At 50.1% G+C, this 15,973-nt stretch overlaps 1 protein-coding gene across 1 annotated transcript; it reads left to right on the top strand.

The window, feature by feature from the left end:
- Positions 1–13,467: 13,467 nt before the first annotated feature.
- On the top strand, positions 13,468–15,655 carry LOC123352028 (heat shock 70 kDa protein 1A-like). The gene has a single exon (XM_044991720.1). It carries the CDS (start codon positions 13,698–13,700, stop codon positions 15,618–15,620), a length of 1,923 nt encoding a protein of 640 aa, XP_044847655.1. The 5' UTR covers positions 13,468–13,697; the 3' UTR covers positions 15,621–15,655.
- Positions 15,656–15,973: the final 318 nt, after the last annotated feature.

The raw sequence follows: 15,973 nt of genomic DNA, 5'->3' as shown, positions 1-15,973 counted from the left end.
CGCTTCATTTAAAGGGGCCTGCTCACCGATTCCAGATCCCACCGCCCGGCCTCCTGTGTGGTCATTTACACCAGGTGTAAGCCGATTTGGTAGCGTTTTACACGGCCTCTGCTTTGCACTGGCGTAAATGACTGCACACAAAGTACGGGGCAAATGGAGAACAAGACCCATAAAGTACAATTTAAATACAAATCCTTCAGCTTTGTTAAAAGCCATGCTAAATACCCCAGGCGCATAAGGGCTTTCCATGGTGTGGAGAATAGAGCTGATTTATTATGTAGGGAATTATCTGGCTTCAATTGCTTTATTTTTTAAATCCTACTTAATAGTTATTTATGTGCAAGTGTCTTTTATGCGCTTTTCCAAGCGAGCTGCATATACATCCAGCGCCGAAGAACTTGGTACTTTTGCCTTCGATAAAGAAGCGAAAAAAGTTGCTTCAACATGTGCAGAAAATACTTTGACAATTGCAAATAGAGAGATAGAGCTTTGGAGCTATCTAAGGTAATTGTAAATAAAGGGTGACCGCCGTATAAAGATACACGCACGGCAGAGAAAATACAAGCTGCAAAACCTGCTGTGGCAATTGTGATCACGGTACAAAATATATACTAGAGAGAAAATACAGCATTTAAAACCTTCTGTAACAGTGAAACATAGTTCTTCGTGCTGTGTTTTAAAATCCATTTCTCAGTGTTCAGTCTTTGTTCCTTTTTAAAAAATAAACACAGCAAGAAGAGTTAAAAAAAATCGGTCTGTCCATTTTTTATGATTGTCTTATTTTGGTTTGTTTCGTAACATTGTAGAAAAGATTCCTTAGGATAAAAAGATTTCTCCTCTCTGGCATGAGAGGTGTGAAATGGCATGCAGATGAGAATCATTTAGCACTGTGCGGAGCGTTTTAAAATACAAATTAATGAAGTCAAGACTGACGCAATATTGCTGGTTGATGTTTCCTTTCTAAATTGCTTACTCCTTCCTTCTTTTTTCTGCTCGATGCGTGCTGGGTATGAAGAGCTTGAATAACTATACAGGCTAAAAAGGAGAAAGGTTAACAATTCAGCAAGGTAGTTTTTAATATAATTTCTTACAAACACACAATTTTGGTAAGGCTGGAAAGACTGCGGCATGCAAAGTCCCTAAGATATCAAAAGGAGAAAACAGTTTTTAGGAGGGTGAGGGGAAGATTAAGATTTGTATTCAGGATGAAATTGAGTTGTTTTAGTATGCAAATAAAATTGCTCATAGGGAAACCTAAGTTCTTGACTACACAAACTATCCTGGTCAAAGAGACTTCTCCTTGCTTTGTTTATTCTGTACCTGTGCAGCTGAATACCCCAAAGACATGGTTAACTTGAAATCTCATCCGTTTCCGAAAATGAGTTAAAAGCAGTGTCGTCCCCCACCTGCCCCTGAAGCCCTGTGTCAAAGTCTGAGGTTTTATGAGCACGTTTTCCTATTTTTAATCTTTTTCTTCTCTCCCACTTTGCTGTGTAAAAAAAAACCCCAACATCCTAACTGACGATTCAGGGGAAAAGACACAATGGACAGAGTGCTAGCAAATGCACAAATTAAACAAGCAAACAAAAATAACATTTGTTCTCCAATATCTTTTATCTTCAGGGTTACTTTAACAGCATCAGGTTAATAATATTCAAACAGAAGTGTAGTTTTTTAAGTTGATTGTGTCCCTGAGTCATAATTTCCTCTTCCACTAAAAAGCAGCCTTTCATCTGAGGAATGCAAAGTCCTTTATAAACCCTGATCAAATCTTTCTAACCCACCTTAATGAAGCAGGGATTATTTATTGTCTTTATTGTACAGAGGTACGTAGTAGCCCGCCTGCAAGCCGGTCTCTGCGCTCAGGTCCTCTGGTGGCTTTTATTTAATGTTTTTTTTTTAAATAGTATAAATAAAAAACGGATTTAGCACTCTGATTTATAGCAAGGTGCAAGGATTTGTTGAATCATTTTAAATCAGAACCAGAGAAGGAGGTTTCGTAATGGTATTTAGTTTAATGTTGGATCGAGCCTGAAGGAATTCTAATTCTAAACAACAATTATTTAAACATTTCCCACAGGACATTGTACCTAGAATAGATCTGGGATCCAGAGACAGATTTACAGAGAAATATAGATATATAAAATCCAGATGTGTCTATCTACAATGGAGAGACAAACTTGCATAAGCAATTGAAACATCAGTTTTTATGCCTGTGCATCCAGACCTAAGACCCAGATAGTTATACCAGCGAATAAAAAAGGGTGAGTAAGAGAATTTCCTTCACTGTGTTATTTAAAAAAAAACCCTTTGCTGAATTCAGATCTTCCAGATTGTTGTTACTGGTGCCTATATAATGAGGATTAATTGATCATCCCCTATAAAATCTCACTTTCTATAGAGTCTACCTTGCTTAGGCAGGTGTTAGTCTACTTGATGTATAGAGGTTGTATTCAATAACTTACTCTAAAGGGAAATTAAATCTATCTGGCTAGGTATTTCTAGTACAACATTACTGTGGTACCTAGGCAACCAATAATTAAATTATACATCTAATCTAACTATCTATTTAATATGTAGATAGATGCATAGGTATACACATACATGAAACTATCTATCTATCTATCTACAAAGATGCTAACCAAAATAGTTTGCTTAGGAGTCCTGCATCCCATGCTTTACTCTTTAGCGGGAATATTTGACGGGCAGCAGTCATTTTAAGGCAGCCAAGTGTGAGAACATGGCAAATGGTGTTTCACTGACCATCTTGTCTAATTTTGTTTCTTTACTATTTTGTGGGGTCCTTTTAAAATATCAATTTCTAACACACACCCTGATACAACAGCTGGTAAAAGAACACCAATCCTTTTTGGGTTTAAACCTGGCATTTAACCAATTTGTGCCTATTTTCCAGAAGTTATTAGTCATATTTATACCACGCACAAAAAATGTACTAGGGGCTCGATCTAACTTCTGTTGAAGTCAATGAAAAGATTGCCAGTTGATTTCAATAGGCATTGGATTGAGACCTACATGACACGTGAAACTATTGCCATATTCCCTGTTCAGATACATTTATAATTTAGTTTTTTTTAAATAAATAAAACATAATAGGTAATTTGTAGAGGTGCTAAAGCCAGTTCGATGTTTGTGGCTGGGGAGAATTTTGTAGAAAAATAAATCTTTTGCCCCATTGGTCAACGATTGGATTTTTTGAAATGATCTGATTTTGTAGTGTACTAAAACTAAAAATGCAATTGTTTGTTTGCAACATGAGCTGCAAATATGATTGAAAAATGGGTGTGTGGCTGCAGAATGTTTTGCACAAATAAATGTTGCAAATTGTAAATCACGTCACCTTTGAGTTGCCAAAAAATAGACACGAGGAAAAACGAGGTGTTGTCATATAAAAAGTTACAGCGAGAATTTATTTTTTACACGCGTACAGTCGTAACTAGTGCTTCATTTTTGCTGGGGCTTGCTCGAGCTGAGCCCCGGCACCTCTAGGCTTGGCAGTTCATAGCCCGAGCACCCCTGGGCTTGCCGCATCAGTTATGAAAGTAGAAAAATTGCTTGTGCCCCGGCACCTCTTTCATTACAAATTAAGCACTGATTGTAACCAATGCTGCGCTAACTGTAGTGTGTTTTCTCGCCTTGCATACTGTATATTAAAACCTCTATTTTACCATGCAGGTACGAAACTAATTTGCATCAACAGCTCTTACAAAATAGCCACTAAATGTTGCATGTTGCGTTTTACGAACCGCAAGTGCAAACCCTTGCATTTTAGTATCTAAATGATTGATGCAATGATCAAGTAATTGCTAAGAGTGTTGGCTTTTTGCATAGTTTGGAAGCTTCCGCTGAATTTTGGTCTGTGTTCTAACACGGCCATCACGTTGGCTTATATTCCTAATGCTCCTTGCAATTTTGTCCCAACCCAGAAGTCAACAATGCAGATTCTTCTTCACTGACTTAAAAAAAAAATGAATAGAGGAGAATCCTGCTCTTTCAACACACTAGCCCGGGCAATGGTATTTCTCAAAGGGTGCAGTTTGGTTGGGCAACGACGCATTGATCAGGCTTCCAAAGTGCCATTTTACATGACAACCCATCATTCCAAAAGCACAAAATCGGGGTGCGATCCCGAGAGTATGTCAAAGTGAAAACTTTCAGTGGCTTCCTAAGAAGGGTGGGCTGGTAGGTGGAATATCACAGGTGGGGTTTCTTTCACTATTAAAACTACTCCCGAGAAACAAGTTAATTGCTAGACCATCAAAACCAAACACATAATAATGGAAATCTAAAGGCAGCTGTCTCTTCTTTGGATTCTTTTCCTCGACGATTTAAAAAAACAAAACCAAACCCAATATGACAGCTTTAAAAAAACCTCACCAAGATCACCTGGAAATCTTTGCAAAACGTTCGACACAGAAATAAACCCCCTCTCTATACATGTATATTCTCTGCTCTTTCCCCCCCTGAATAACTGGGGGCATTTTCATGAAAGCAAATATTTTTTTTCCTTAAAGAGTTGCTTTTGCTACCGATGCCTCTTTCCCTCCTGATGTCAGAAATCTCCGGTGGTGACATCTTGTGCTCATCTCCACAGCAACTAGTTGGGATCTTATTAAAAAAGAAAAAGAAAAAAGAAAGGGGGGGGGAAGCAAGGATGAGCTCTGCTAAGGGAATAGATAATAAAGATCCTGTCTTCTTGCAAACTTACCTAGCCGATATCCCCTCCATGACAGAAGCAGTCTGTTTTTCAGTAGCATGGGCTTTATGTAGATGTATATATTTTATCCCTTGGAACATTGGGGCAGTGCTCCCGAAATGACTTCAGATTAAACATCCTGACCTTTGCCCTGCCTTCCCAGCAGCACTTTCATCTGAGGATCTCAAAGCTGTTTGCAAATATTAATGAAGCTTTGCAATGCAAGAATGTTTATTCTCTCCTTTGACAGACAGGGAAACTGAGGCACAGAGCAGCGCCATGATTCCCCACAGTGTACATGTAAGGAGCTGGGAATAGGATCCTGACTAGAATAGGAATCCCGGCTCTCATTCCTCCCGTGCTGCAGTTGCTCGGACTGTGCTCAACCACCCTGCACTGTGATCAGTCCCCTTTGGGTTAATCTGGCTGGTGTGAGGGACCTGGAATGGGGAATAATCTTGAGTATTTCCCCTGGCTCCATGGACCTGGCCTAGGGCCAGCTTCTGCAAGGAGCTAAGCCCCTTCAGCCGTCCATGTAGATGGGGCCGGGCTTTGGGTGGCACGAAGAGCCCACCCGGTCCATCTTCCCAGTGCCACTTCTCAGCCCCTCAACCTCATGGATTCCTTGCCTGCTCAAAGGGCTGCGCGCACACAGACGGGCAGCAGGATTGCGGACGTACGGGGTGAAGAGGGTGCAGGGACAGGGGTGGGACAGCAGCTGGTTGCCACTTCACTGTGCGGTGATTAGCGCCTGGGTTTGTTTTGTGGTTACGGGAGCTTTTCCGTGGGGCCTTATTCATAAATCCTGCTAATAACCTCGGACTTGCGTCAGGAGACACCAACGCTTTTTTCAAAGGAAGGTCAGTATTACTAGCCTCAATTTACAGAGGGGGAAACTGAGGCATGGGCGGGGGGCCATGACTTGCCCACGGTCAGCCAGCAAGCCAGCGGCGGAGTCAGGAATGGAACCCAGGTCTGGCGCTCTATTCACTAGGCCACGCTGCCTCAGGAAGTCATCGCTGGGGCTGGATGGGCGGTGAGCTCTGAGCCGTGTGTGGCGTTTCTGGCCTTTCGGTGGCAAAGAGCTTGATTCTCTTGGTGTTTCTGGCCTATTCACGGCTCTCCCGCCAAAGGGGAACCAACTGAAATCACCCAGGGCCTGATTTCTACCTGATTTACCCTAAGGCCCCTTGACGCCATTCTGCCAACGCGTCATCCGCTTCACAGCACCCGCGAGGCTGAGAGAGGCCCGAGCCTGGATTGAATCCTGAACCCCAGAGCCAGAATCCATCACCTTGATCTCATTTCCCCGCGGCTCACTCCTCCGGGGGCCGGTCTACACCTGAAGCACCCCAGAGGCGCAGCTGCCCCGCTGGAGTGCTTCTGTGTAGACACGCCCTCTGCCACCGGCGTAAATAATCCCCCTCCCTGGAGAATTCGTCCATCGGCCTAGCACTGTCTACGCCAGGGGGGAGGTCGGGATAGAGCCGTGGATTTTTCATGCCCCCGAGAGACCTAGCTGTGCTGAGGAGCAGGCCTGGGAGGAGAGGGAGAGCAGGTTGGAAATTCCCCAGAGCATCCTAGTAAGTCACTTTTCTCCCCCCCAGCCCCGAGTGCCGAGACCAGAAACGAACTGGGGACGTCAGTTGCAGTTAAAGCCTCTCCCCGGTCAAGGGGAGGAAGGGGGAAAAAAAAAAAAAAGCAGCCCCCCCACGCACCAGGCTTTTCTGCTGCGCCATGTGAATGAACTAACTTTGTTTTCCACCAGGCCGTTCCCTTAATACCCTCGCCCCTCCCCCGCGCTTTTGCTGGCGTTTGAGAGTAAGTGAGGCGTGAGAGAGCTTTTGGAATAATGAGGTGTAATTAGCCCTGGCAGCTTTTATCTCCCAAACTCTCCCCCCCTCCCTCTCTTCAATTAGATTGAAATAAAAAAAAAAAAAAAGGCGAGAAGGAACCGGGGGAAAGTTTGCATGCCGCCCGCGTGGCCCCGGGTGCATTCCTGGTGGGGCAGCCAGAGCCGTCGCCCAAGGCCTGAAATCTGGCACTAACGTAGCACTTTGCATCAGTAGCTCTCCACGCTCAGAGCAGGGGCGGAGCGGCAACTCCAGCGACCGGGCTTCTGTTCCCACTGGCCATAGGCAAGTCACCGCCCTGCTCTGTGCCTCAGTCTCCCTCCCCTTCCGGAGAGCTCAGGGATTGTCTCTTGCGCTGAGTCCATTCAGCACCTGGCAGGACGGGTCCCCCGTCTGGGTCTCTGCGACCAGGCCTCCCAGGTGACAGACGAGTGCCGCAAGCAATGACTGGGGCCTGGTGCACAAAGCCGAACCAGCTTGTACCTTCTGCTGTCCCCGTCCGCTCGTGGGAGCCACCTTAGCTCCGCCGCGGATGGTAAATTCAAACTCGGGAGGGTCTTTGCGCTCTGTTTGTGCAGCGCCTGGCCCAATGGGGCCCTGAGCCTTGCCAGGGCCGATAGATGCTAGAGCCATTCAAACAGTAATAATAATAATAGAGCTTTGAGTTCTCTGGAAGAGCCTGGAGCCCTGCGGATGAGAGATGCTGCAGAGGTGGGAAGCTTTATTCATTATTATTATTTTATGACTAATCTGACCGGAAAGGCTGGCGGAGTCAGGAGAGAGGGCGCAGGCGTAGTGTGGACGAGAGCCGGGCTGATTTGCGCCAGCTGCGGATCTGGCCCTCTGTTATCCAAACACACGGCTGGATGGCCAGGAGCCCGGGCACGAGTCCGCGCCGGCTGGCCGACCAGGAGGAGGGTAGAAAACACCCTCCGGGCCCAGAAATATTTTTTCCGGCCCCTCTGCCTGACGTTGCCACCTCCCCAAAATCTCCTGAGGTTTTTGCTAGGCAAGGGAGCGTTGCCACCGGGGGGGCAGCGGGTGGCTTCTCTCACTGGCCTGGTTCTCGCGGGAATAATTCCAAGGCAAAGGACCGCCCAGCCCTGGGGAAGGGCGGGTAACATGAGTGCCCCCCGGCCCTCCCCAGACTTGAGCCCCGCTCTCCGCCTCCGGGCCTGCCAAGTGAAATAAAATAAGTTGTTCTAGGCCCATGCGTGGCTGGCCTGACCCCTTTCTATTCCCGACTGCCCTCTGGTCTTTCTTACCCGTGACCCTGCTCTTCAGCCTGACAGCCTGATGGATGGTCAGCGCCCGGTAATTCGTGACGGCCTTTAATATTTGGAAAAACAGACAAGCCCCAACGGCGGGGGAGAAAGGAGGCTGCCGAGGGGACGGGGCTGGGTGGATTTTCAAGGGGGGGGGGGGAATCTGTCAACCTTTTAGACTGGTAGGGGGAGGGGAATAAAGTGCTCCGTCTGTCCTGAGTGATTTATGTGCAATTGCTGTGATTAAATTGGCCTTAGCTAATGATAACTAACTCGTCAGGGGCTGACCTTTCTGTGACAATGGAAAGGGGCCAGGAGGCCGGCTGTGGCTGCGTGTCTCTTCCCTCCCTCTAAACGGGGGAATTTATTTAGCTAAGCCACTGCTCGTTCTGCCCCCCCCCCCCGCTTTAGAAATCCCCCCCCCCTCCTTTGAAATTGCCATCGGAGTCTTGGGGAGGAGAAACTGTCCAGCCGCTTCCCGGGATTAGGCTTAAGCCGGAGGCCGGTTTTCCACGGAGCAGGAGTCGGCGGCGGCTGGTTTGGGATCGCTAAGGCCGAACAGGCTTTCCATTTCCACAGGGGCTTGCTGAGATCGCGAGGCGGGAGGGTCTTGTTGAAAAATAAACGGCTCATTTATTCCAGTGGGTGCTTTGAAAGCTGGATCCGAAGCGCTATTCTGCGGCAGTGTCCACGTCCCGGATGGGCCGTTTCCTCTGTGTCGTCCCACGCTGATCATGCTGGTGGGTTTAAAGACACATTTCCTGGGAGTTAGGCAGTTAAATACCTTTGAGGATCTGGGCCTTAGCTCCTCTGGGCCTCAGGACCTCATCTGTCTAATGGGATAATGGTCTTCTCTGCTTCACATTAAAGATTGTGAAGCGCTTGGAGATTTACCGATGCGGAGCACTCTGTAAGAAATGGTTGTTACTATTTTATTATTAATTCTGGGCTTGATTCTCAGCTGCCCTGTAATTTCAGCTGCTTTACCCTTAGGGTGACCAGATGTCCCGATTTTATAGAGACAGTCCTGATTTTGGGGTCTTTTTCTTAGATAGGCTCCTATAACCCCCCACCCCACCCCGATTTTTCACATTTGCCGTCTGGTCACCCTACTTACACTACTTGCTATGAGGAAGGTTTACCCAGTGGTTAGGGCATTTGTTTAGGAATTTAGAGGCTTAGGTTCAATTTCCTGCTTTAGCCCAGCATCAACTTGAGTGAGTTGCTCTGTGCCTTAGTTTCCCCATCTGTGTAATGGGCATAGTTGCCCTGTGGAAGTTGTGAGGCTAGACAAGGTACAGATTGTGAGGTATCAGCTATCACAGTGGTGGGGGCCAGAAAAGAACCAACAGTTGAAAAATCTGCTTCCGGGAAGGATTTTGGTTTTGACTTTTTAGATTTTATTCATTTGATTTTTTTTGTTTGTTTGCATTTGGGATGATTTGTTTCGAGATCATTGTTATGTTTATTGGGGGGGGGGGGCGGTTGGCTAGGAGGGGATGACAGAGTATTGTGAGCCAGAGACCCAACAAGTGGGAGGAATGTGCGGAGGGAGTTCGCTAGCAAAGTTAGCATCTCTCTGCCCCTGACATCTTGACATGAGCATAATAGCCAGGCTGAAGGGCTGATTTCATGGAGATTAACCTCTCGCGTTGCGCTCGGGCTGCCTTGCTGCCTGGCCCTGGTTCGCGAGTGTGTGAAAGGCGGATTACAGATATATTAGCCTATCTGTCTTTTTATGCATGGGGGTTTATCATACGGACGAGAGTGTCTGGTGGCAGCCAAAACAGAGGAAGAGGAGGGTCTTTCCAAGCCCATCTGACCCCGAACATAAGAGGCGACGCAGGGTTGTGTTTTTTTTAAAGGAGGTGAATTTTGCAGCTGATGGCCAATGCGTGCGAGACAGCCCCGGGGCCTGGAGTCCTGCGTCTAGCCACAGAGCGGATACAGCGGGCCAGCTTCTTCCACATCCACACTGCCCTGCCAATGAGTCCCAGCTTGGGCCCGGAATCAGTGGTGCAATTCAGGTGACCAGCTGTCCTGATTTTATAGGGGCAGTCCGGATATTTGGGGCTTTGTCTTATATAGGCATCTAAGACACCCCCACACCCCATCCTGATTTTTCACCCTAGGTGCAATTCTGCACTTATTCAGAGTTGCATAGGCCAGGGAGCCAGGGAGCCACGGCCCAACCGCTTGTAAGCATCAGCCTCTGTCCAGGCGGAGGGGCCACTGGGCCCCATGGTGTTGTGACCTGGTGCACGGCAGAGTCTGCTGAGAACTCAACTCCTGGCAGCACCGTCTCAGTCACTGTGAGGATAAGAGAGGGGAGCCTCCCCGACTGAGGGAGACCTGGCGTCTCTGGAAGGTGAGGGCGAACGGGACCGGAATAGGGTCCCAGCTGGTGCGGGAGGGGAGGGACTTGAATTTTACACACACACCCCCGAAATATCTGAACTGATGCCACTGCCTGCAATGATCCCCCCTCCAGGGATAAGAACCATCGTTTAGGTGCCGTTCTGCACCCCTTGCTAGTAGCAGAGGTTGCAGGCCTTCAGAGAGCCCAGAGCGACATCCCTTTCCGAGCACTTCAAGGAGAGAGCTGCAGAGGGGGCTGGTGCGGGAAAGGGGCCTGGCCGAAGCCTCTCCTCCACAGGGATTGTAGCTGAGGGTGAAGCCGCACCAGTGCCCTAGTATAGACACAACTGACTTGCTCTGGGGTGAATCCTGCTGCGCTGGGGCGAATCTCGTCTGGGCTAAGATCCCATAGGAGGCAGGGCTTGGGAGAAAGGTGCATCCCCCTGTCCACTCATTCCAGCCACCCTTTAAAAACCACCTGGAATAAACCGACAATCTCTCTCCTAACACGCGTAGACACCCAGAGCTTGCCCGGTGCTTTAGAAAAGTCCAGTGTTAGCAAAACCCAGGGGCCACAGCTGATAAGTTGCCAGTGGAACGGTGTCCCTCTGCTGAGGTGGGTATGGTGAGATGGGACCGGGAAGGCCCAGATTTTCAGCTCCGATCGGCTGGGGAGGTGTTTACGCAGAGCCGGTGACTTTCTCCCGACGGCCTGACTGGAGCTTCCCAGAGGACGGCGGGGGGTGGATGGAACGGGGTGGGGGGGGGGGCGGGCGGGCGTGGGGCCGCGCCAGCTCTCTGCGCCGTTTGTCACGAACCGAGCCTTGAAAAGGTTAAAGTGAGGCCCGAGCGAGCGAGAAAGTGCGAGCGAAAACGCTGAACAGGGGCCGTTTTAATTACATTCCATTAAACCTCCCTTTCGGGGCTGCGTTTCTCGACCATGTGCTGCACATTCTCATGGTAATTATGGGACATCTGTATAGAGGCTCCTTTCTCATCAAAGATGGCTCTCATCAAAGACGCTCCTGGGAAACCCTTCACCTTTGACCCCCGGGGTCACCGCCGAAACAGTGGCTCTATAGTTTGCGCTACTGTAAAGCCGTAGTATCCTTTTTCCTTCTCCAACCTGACCCGGTCTTGAGACTTTAATGCAACCCATGTTTGGGCGGGGGGGAAGCTTGTTCATGTCGGCTTGGGGAGGGCGCGGGGGGGGGAGGACGTGCGGAGAAAAGGGGCCTTTCTTTCCCCCCCCAGCATCAATAGTTTCCCTTTAATGCCCCCCCAGTCCTCCTTCATGCTCCCCCGCCCCCCGAAGCGCGGGTATGGGCGAGTTAATATGTCTCTTAACTCGCCAGCGACCCAGTGCAGGTTGACGGGGAAGGCAGATCAAAGTGCAAAGACAAGCGGTTTTAATTAGATTGACTGGAGCTGTGGGTCTCCTCATTCATGCTGGAGAAGGGGAGGGCACATGAATCCACCCTCTCACCGCCCCCCTCTCCGCAGTGTTGAAATCAGCTCCACCCTGGGAACTCACGTCAACCCCACGACACCCTGCATGTTTTCAGAACGACCCTTCGTGGGATGAAGCCACAACGGGGGGGATCTGGGATCGGTAACGCCTTTGATGAGGAAGAGCTGGGGCATGCATGGGGCGGCCCAGCCCGAGTGCTCTAAATATCATGAGTCAGCCGCCCCCAAAATCACATAAAAATCATGAGATTTTTCAAACTGCAAAACACTGGGTTCTTTGCTTTTCGATTTCGGAGCTTCTAGGGGGTCACTTTTCTTAGCTTTTCTCTGCAGCCGCAGGAGGGGGGGAGGTTAACCGAAAGCCGAGATTTCCCCATAATCACAAGACTCCAGGAGCTGGGGATTCAAACATCAAATATGGAGAGTCTTGCAATAACATCATGAGAGTTGGTAGCACTGAGAAAGGCCTCGGGAGAAAGGTTCCTCACCTGCCACTCTCAGGGATAGCAAACTATCCATCCTGTCTTTTCTCTGTCTGCCCATCCCTTTGATCTCTGTCCATCCATCCTCTCTTACCAATCCGTCTCTCTCTCCTGCATCTCTACAGTGTCCATCCCCTAGAATCTAGGTGCTCATACCCAACTGGGATTGGCCCAAAGAGCCACCCAAAGTAGGCACTATTTCCAATTTGCTACAACTGCTTCCTGCGTGTCAGTAGCCATGAATGGCTCTTTCTACAGCCAGAAGAAGGAGAGTCGCCTAGTGGCTAAAGCACTGACCTGGCATTCAGGAGACCTGGGTTCTTGGCCTGGCTCTGCTGCTGGAGGACTGTGAGCGTGTCATGGCTCTCTTGTGTGCCTCAGTTTCCCCATATATAAAATGAGGATACCAGTACTGCCTTCCCTTTTAAAGCACATTGAGAGCTAGGGCTAGAAAGCATTATGTGAGAGCTGGTTGGGTTCATATCCTGATTGTCAGGCGCTCATCTATAATAATATAAATAACAAGGCTTGGAAGGATCAGCTTTTTATCGGTAGACATTGATTTCACTGCACACACACAAACCAACAACAAAAACTATTTCCTTCAATAATCATCGAAATATACAGATAGATAAAATAAGAAAAATGCTGCTTGAGAATTTATTAGCATCAAAATCCAGTGATTCAGACTTTTGAATTAGGCTGGTTACAAATGGACTCACGAATGAATAGTAAAAACAGGTACAATCTGTTGATTGCAGGATATTTACTTTGTATATTTTGACATGCGACGTTGATCGTCTGTGTTAACGGGGTATAAAGCTTTTAACTTTTTCATTCTCCGCGTCTACTGTCATTAAATCATTGTCTGACACCCCCTCCCCTCCCCACCCTCCCGCTCCCGGCATTTTCCACAACTGTGAAAATTTAAATGGGTAAAAAGAGAAAAATATGCTCACAACCCAAATTTCACACAAGGGTGATGTTTCAATGGCTGCGAATTGAAAAAAATATAGCTCTGAAAGAAACCGGTATCAGCTGTCGAAATTATAAAAATATCAAAATTGAATTCTGCCAAGCCTACATATGACCCAAGGTCCCCTCTCTCTGTTCATGTCCCCCGTGATGCCCCAATGCGCCCCGCCTCCTCTCACAGTCACTCCCATGCCGCCTCCTGCCCACCCCGGCACAGTCACGCTTTAGTAGGACAGTGGGAATACTCCATTTCCAGAGCTGCCAATAACACCCATAGGGTTGCAAACCATAATGGAGAGTGGGATGCAGCAGCAGGCTGGCGGCTTGACCCTATTGTGACACGTGTCGAGGTAAAGGCAGTCAGGTCTCTAGGGGAGCGGAGGTGGGGAAGCTCCTGCCTCCCGGCTGGGGGCACAGACAATATTAATAGGTTGTCCAGGAGAACAAGGCCCATGGAAGTCAATTTACCAACCAACTGAGGTGGGGGCAAGGGGCAGGGAACAACCCATGGGAGCAGTTCTGCGTCTCCAGAAAGCCCCAGGAGCAGATCTCTTTTTGCACTGCAGCCTCGCCCCCGACCATGCGTGGGGCCAAGGGACCGGCCGTGGGGATAGACCTAGGCACGACCTACTCCTGCGTGGGGGTCTGCCAGCACGGCAAGGTGGAGATCATCGCCAACGACCAAGGCAACCGGACCACGCCCAGCTACGTGGCTTTCACAGACACGGAGCGCCTGGTGGGGGACCCAGCCAAGAGCCAGGAGGCCCTCAACCCCCAGAACACCGTCTTTGATGCCAAGCGGCTGATCGGCCGGATGGTTGAGGACCCCATGGTTCAGCTGGACACGAGGCACTGGCCCTTTCAGGTGGTGAGCGATATCGGGAAGCTCAAGGTGCAGGTGTCCTTCAAGGGGAAGGAAAAGGCCTTCTACCCTGAGGAGATCTCCGCCATAGTGCTCACCAAGATGAAGCAGACGGCTGAGGCCTACCTAGGCTGCTCCATCACCCAGGCCGTCATCACGGTGCCAGCCTATTTCAACGACTCCCAGCGCCGGGCCACCATAGATGCTGGGACGATCGCTGGCCTCCAGGTCCTGAAGATCCTCAATGAGCCCACGGCAGCGGCCATTGCCTACGGCCTGGAGGCCAGCCGCAAAGGGGAAGGGAAGCGCAACATCCTCATCTTCGACCTGGGCGGCGGCACCTTCGACGTGTCCATCCTCAGGGTGGACGACGGCATCTTCGAGGTGAAGGCCACGGCGGGGGACACCCACCTGGGCGGGGAGGATTTTGACAACCGGCTGGTGGATCACTTGGTGCGGGAGTTCAGGAGGAAACACAAGGAGGACCTCAGCCAGGACAAGAAAGCCATGCAGAGGCTAAGGACGGCTTGCGAGAGGGCCAAGCGCACGCTCTCTTCCGGCACCGCTGCCGCCATCTCCGTCGACTCCCTGTACAAGGGGGTGGATTTCCACACCACCGTCACCCGGGCTCGCTTCGAGGACCTGTGCGCCGACCTCTTCCAGGCCACCTTAAAGCCCTTAGGGAAGGCGCTGCGGGACGCCAACATGAACAAGGATCAGATCCACGACATCGTGCTGGTGGGAGGCTCAACCCGCATCCCCCGGGTCCAGACACTGCTGCAGGAGTTCTTCAGTGGGCGGGAACTGAGCAAGAACATCAACCCAGACGAGGCCGTGGCCTACGGGGCGGCTGTGCAGGCGGCCATCTTGACAGGCAACAGGTCCCAGGGTCTGCAAAACGTGCTCCTCCTGGACGTGACCCCGCTGTCTCTGGGGATTGACACAGTAGGAGGGGTGATGGCCACCGTGGTCAAACGCAATTCTCCGGTCCCAACCCAGGAAACCATGGAATTCACCACGGCCGAAGATGACCAAGAGACGGTTGTGTTCGAGGTCTACGAAGGGGAGAGACCCATGAGCAAAAACAACCACCTGCTGGGCACCTTCATCCTAAGCGGCCTTCCCCCGGCGCTGCGCGGAGAGCCCATCATCCAGGTCAGCTTCTCCATCGACACCAACAACATCCTGACCGTGTTGGCGAGGGACACGGATACTGGCCACACCAGCCAGCTCACCATCACCGACACCAGGGGCCGGCTGGACAGAGAGGAGGTGGAGCGGATGGTGCGGGAGGCCGAGGAGCACAGGGCACAAGACGAGGCGCAGCAGGAGAAGATCGCAGCCATGAACTCCTTGGAGTCGTGTGCTCTCCACCTGAAGAGGGCTGCGGAGGGAGGCCAGGCCCTTGATGTTCGAGCCAAGAAGAGGGTGTTGGAGCTGTGTGAGGAGGCCACCTCTTGGCTGGAGGGAAACCAGCTGGCGGAGAAGGAGGCGTATGAGGAGCGGCGGAGAGAGCTGGAGGAGGCGTGGGACTCGGTCTTCTCCGACCTCAGCCAAGGTCGGGGGGTGGAAGAGGAGGCCAGGGGCGAAGAAGAGGGGGAGGAGGCTGCTGTTGCCCAGCATGGCGAGGAAGTGGGTTGAATATGGACCGCACTGCACTGTGCCTAAAGGACGCATTAAAAAAAACAATAAGGGACCCGAAGCATTTTGCCTCCTTCGTGCGTCTATTTAGCAAAGCAACAGATGGCTGCAGGGAGCTTTCTGCTCCCAGGCCCCCCTGCCCGGCACCTAAATCAGTGACTGGTGCCCTGAACCATTTCACCTTCCCCCTGCATTCCCGATAGGTCAGTATCATCACCCCCATTTTACAGATGGGGAAAACTGAGGCACAGGGAGATGTGACGTGCCCAAGGTCACCCAGCAGTGAGTGGCAGAGACAGGAATGGAACCAAGGCTTCCTGACTCCCAGTCCCCCTCTCTAATCACTAAACCCC

Source organism: Mauremys mutica, chromosome 17 (assembly GCF_020497125.1).
Source record: "Mauremys mutica isolate MM-2020 ecotype Southern chromosome 17, ASM2049712v1, whole genome shotgun sequence".
Lineage (NCBI taxonomy): Eukaryota > Metazoa > Chordata > Testudines > Geoemydidae > Mauremys > Mauremys mutica.
This window is presented reverse-complemented; position numbering and strand designations above follow the sequence as displayed.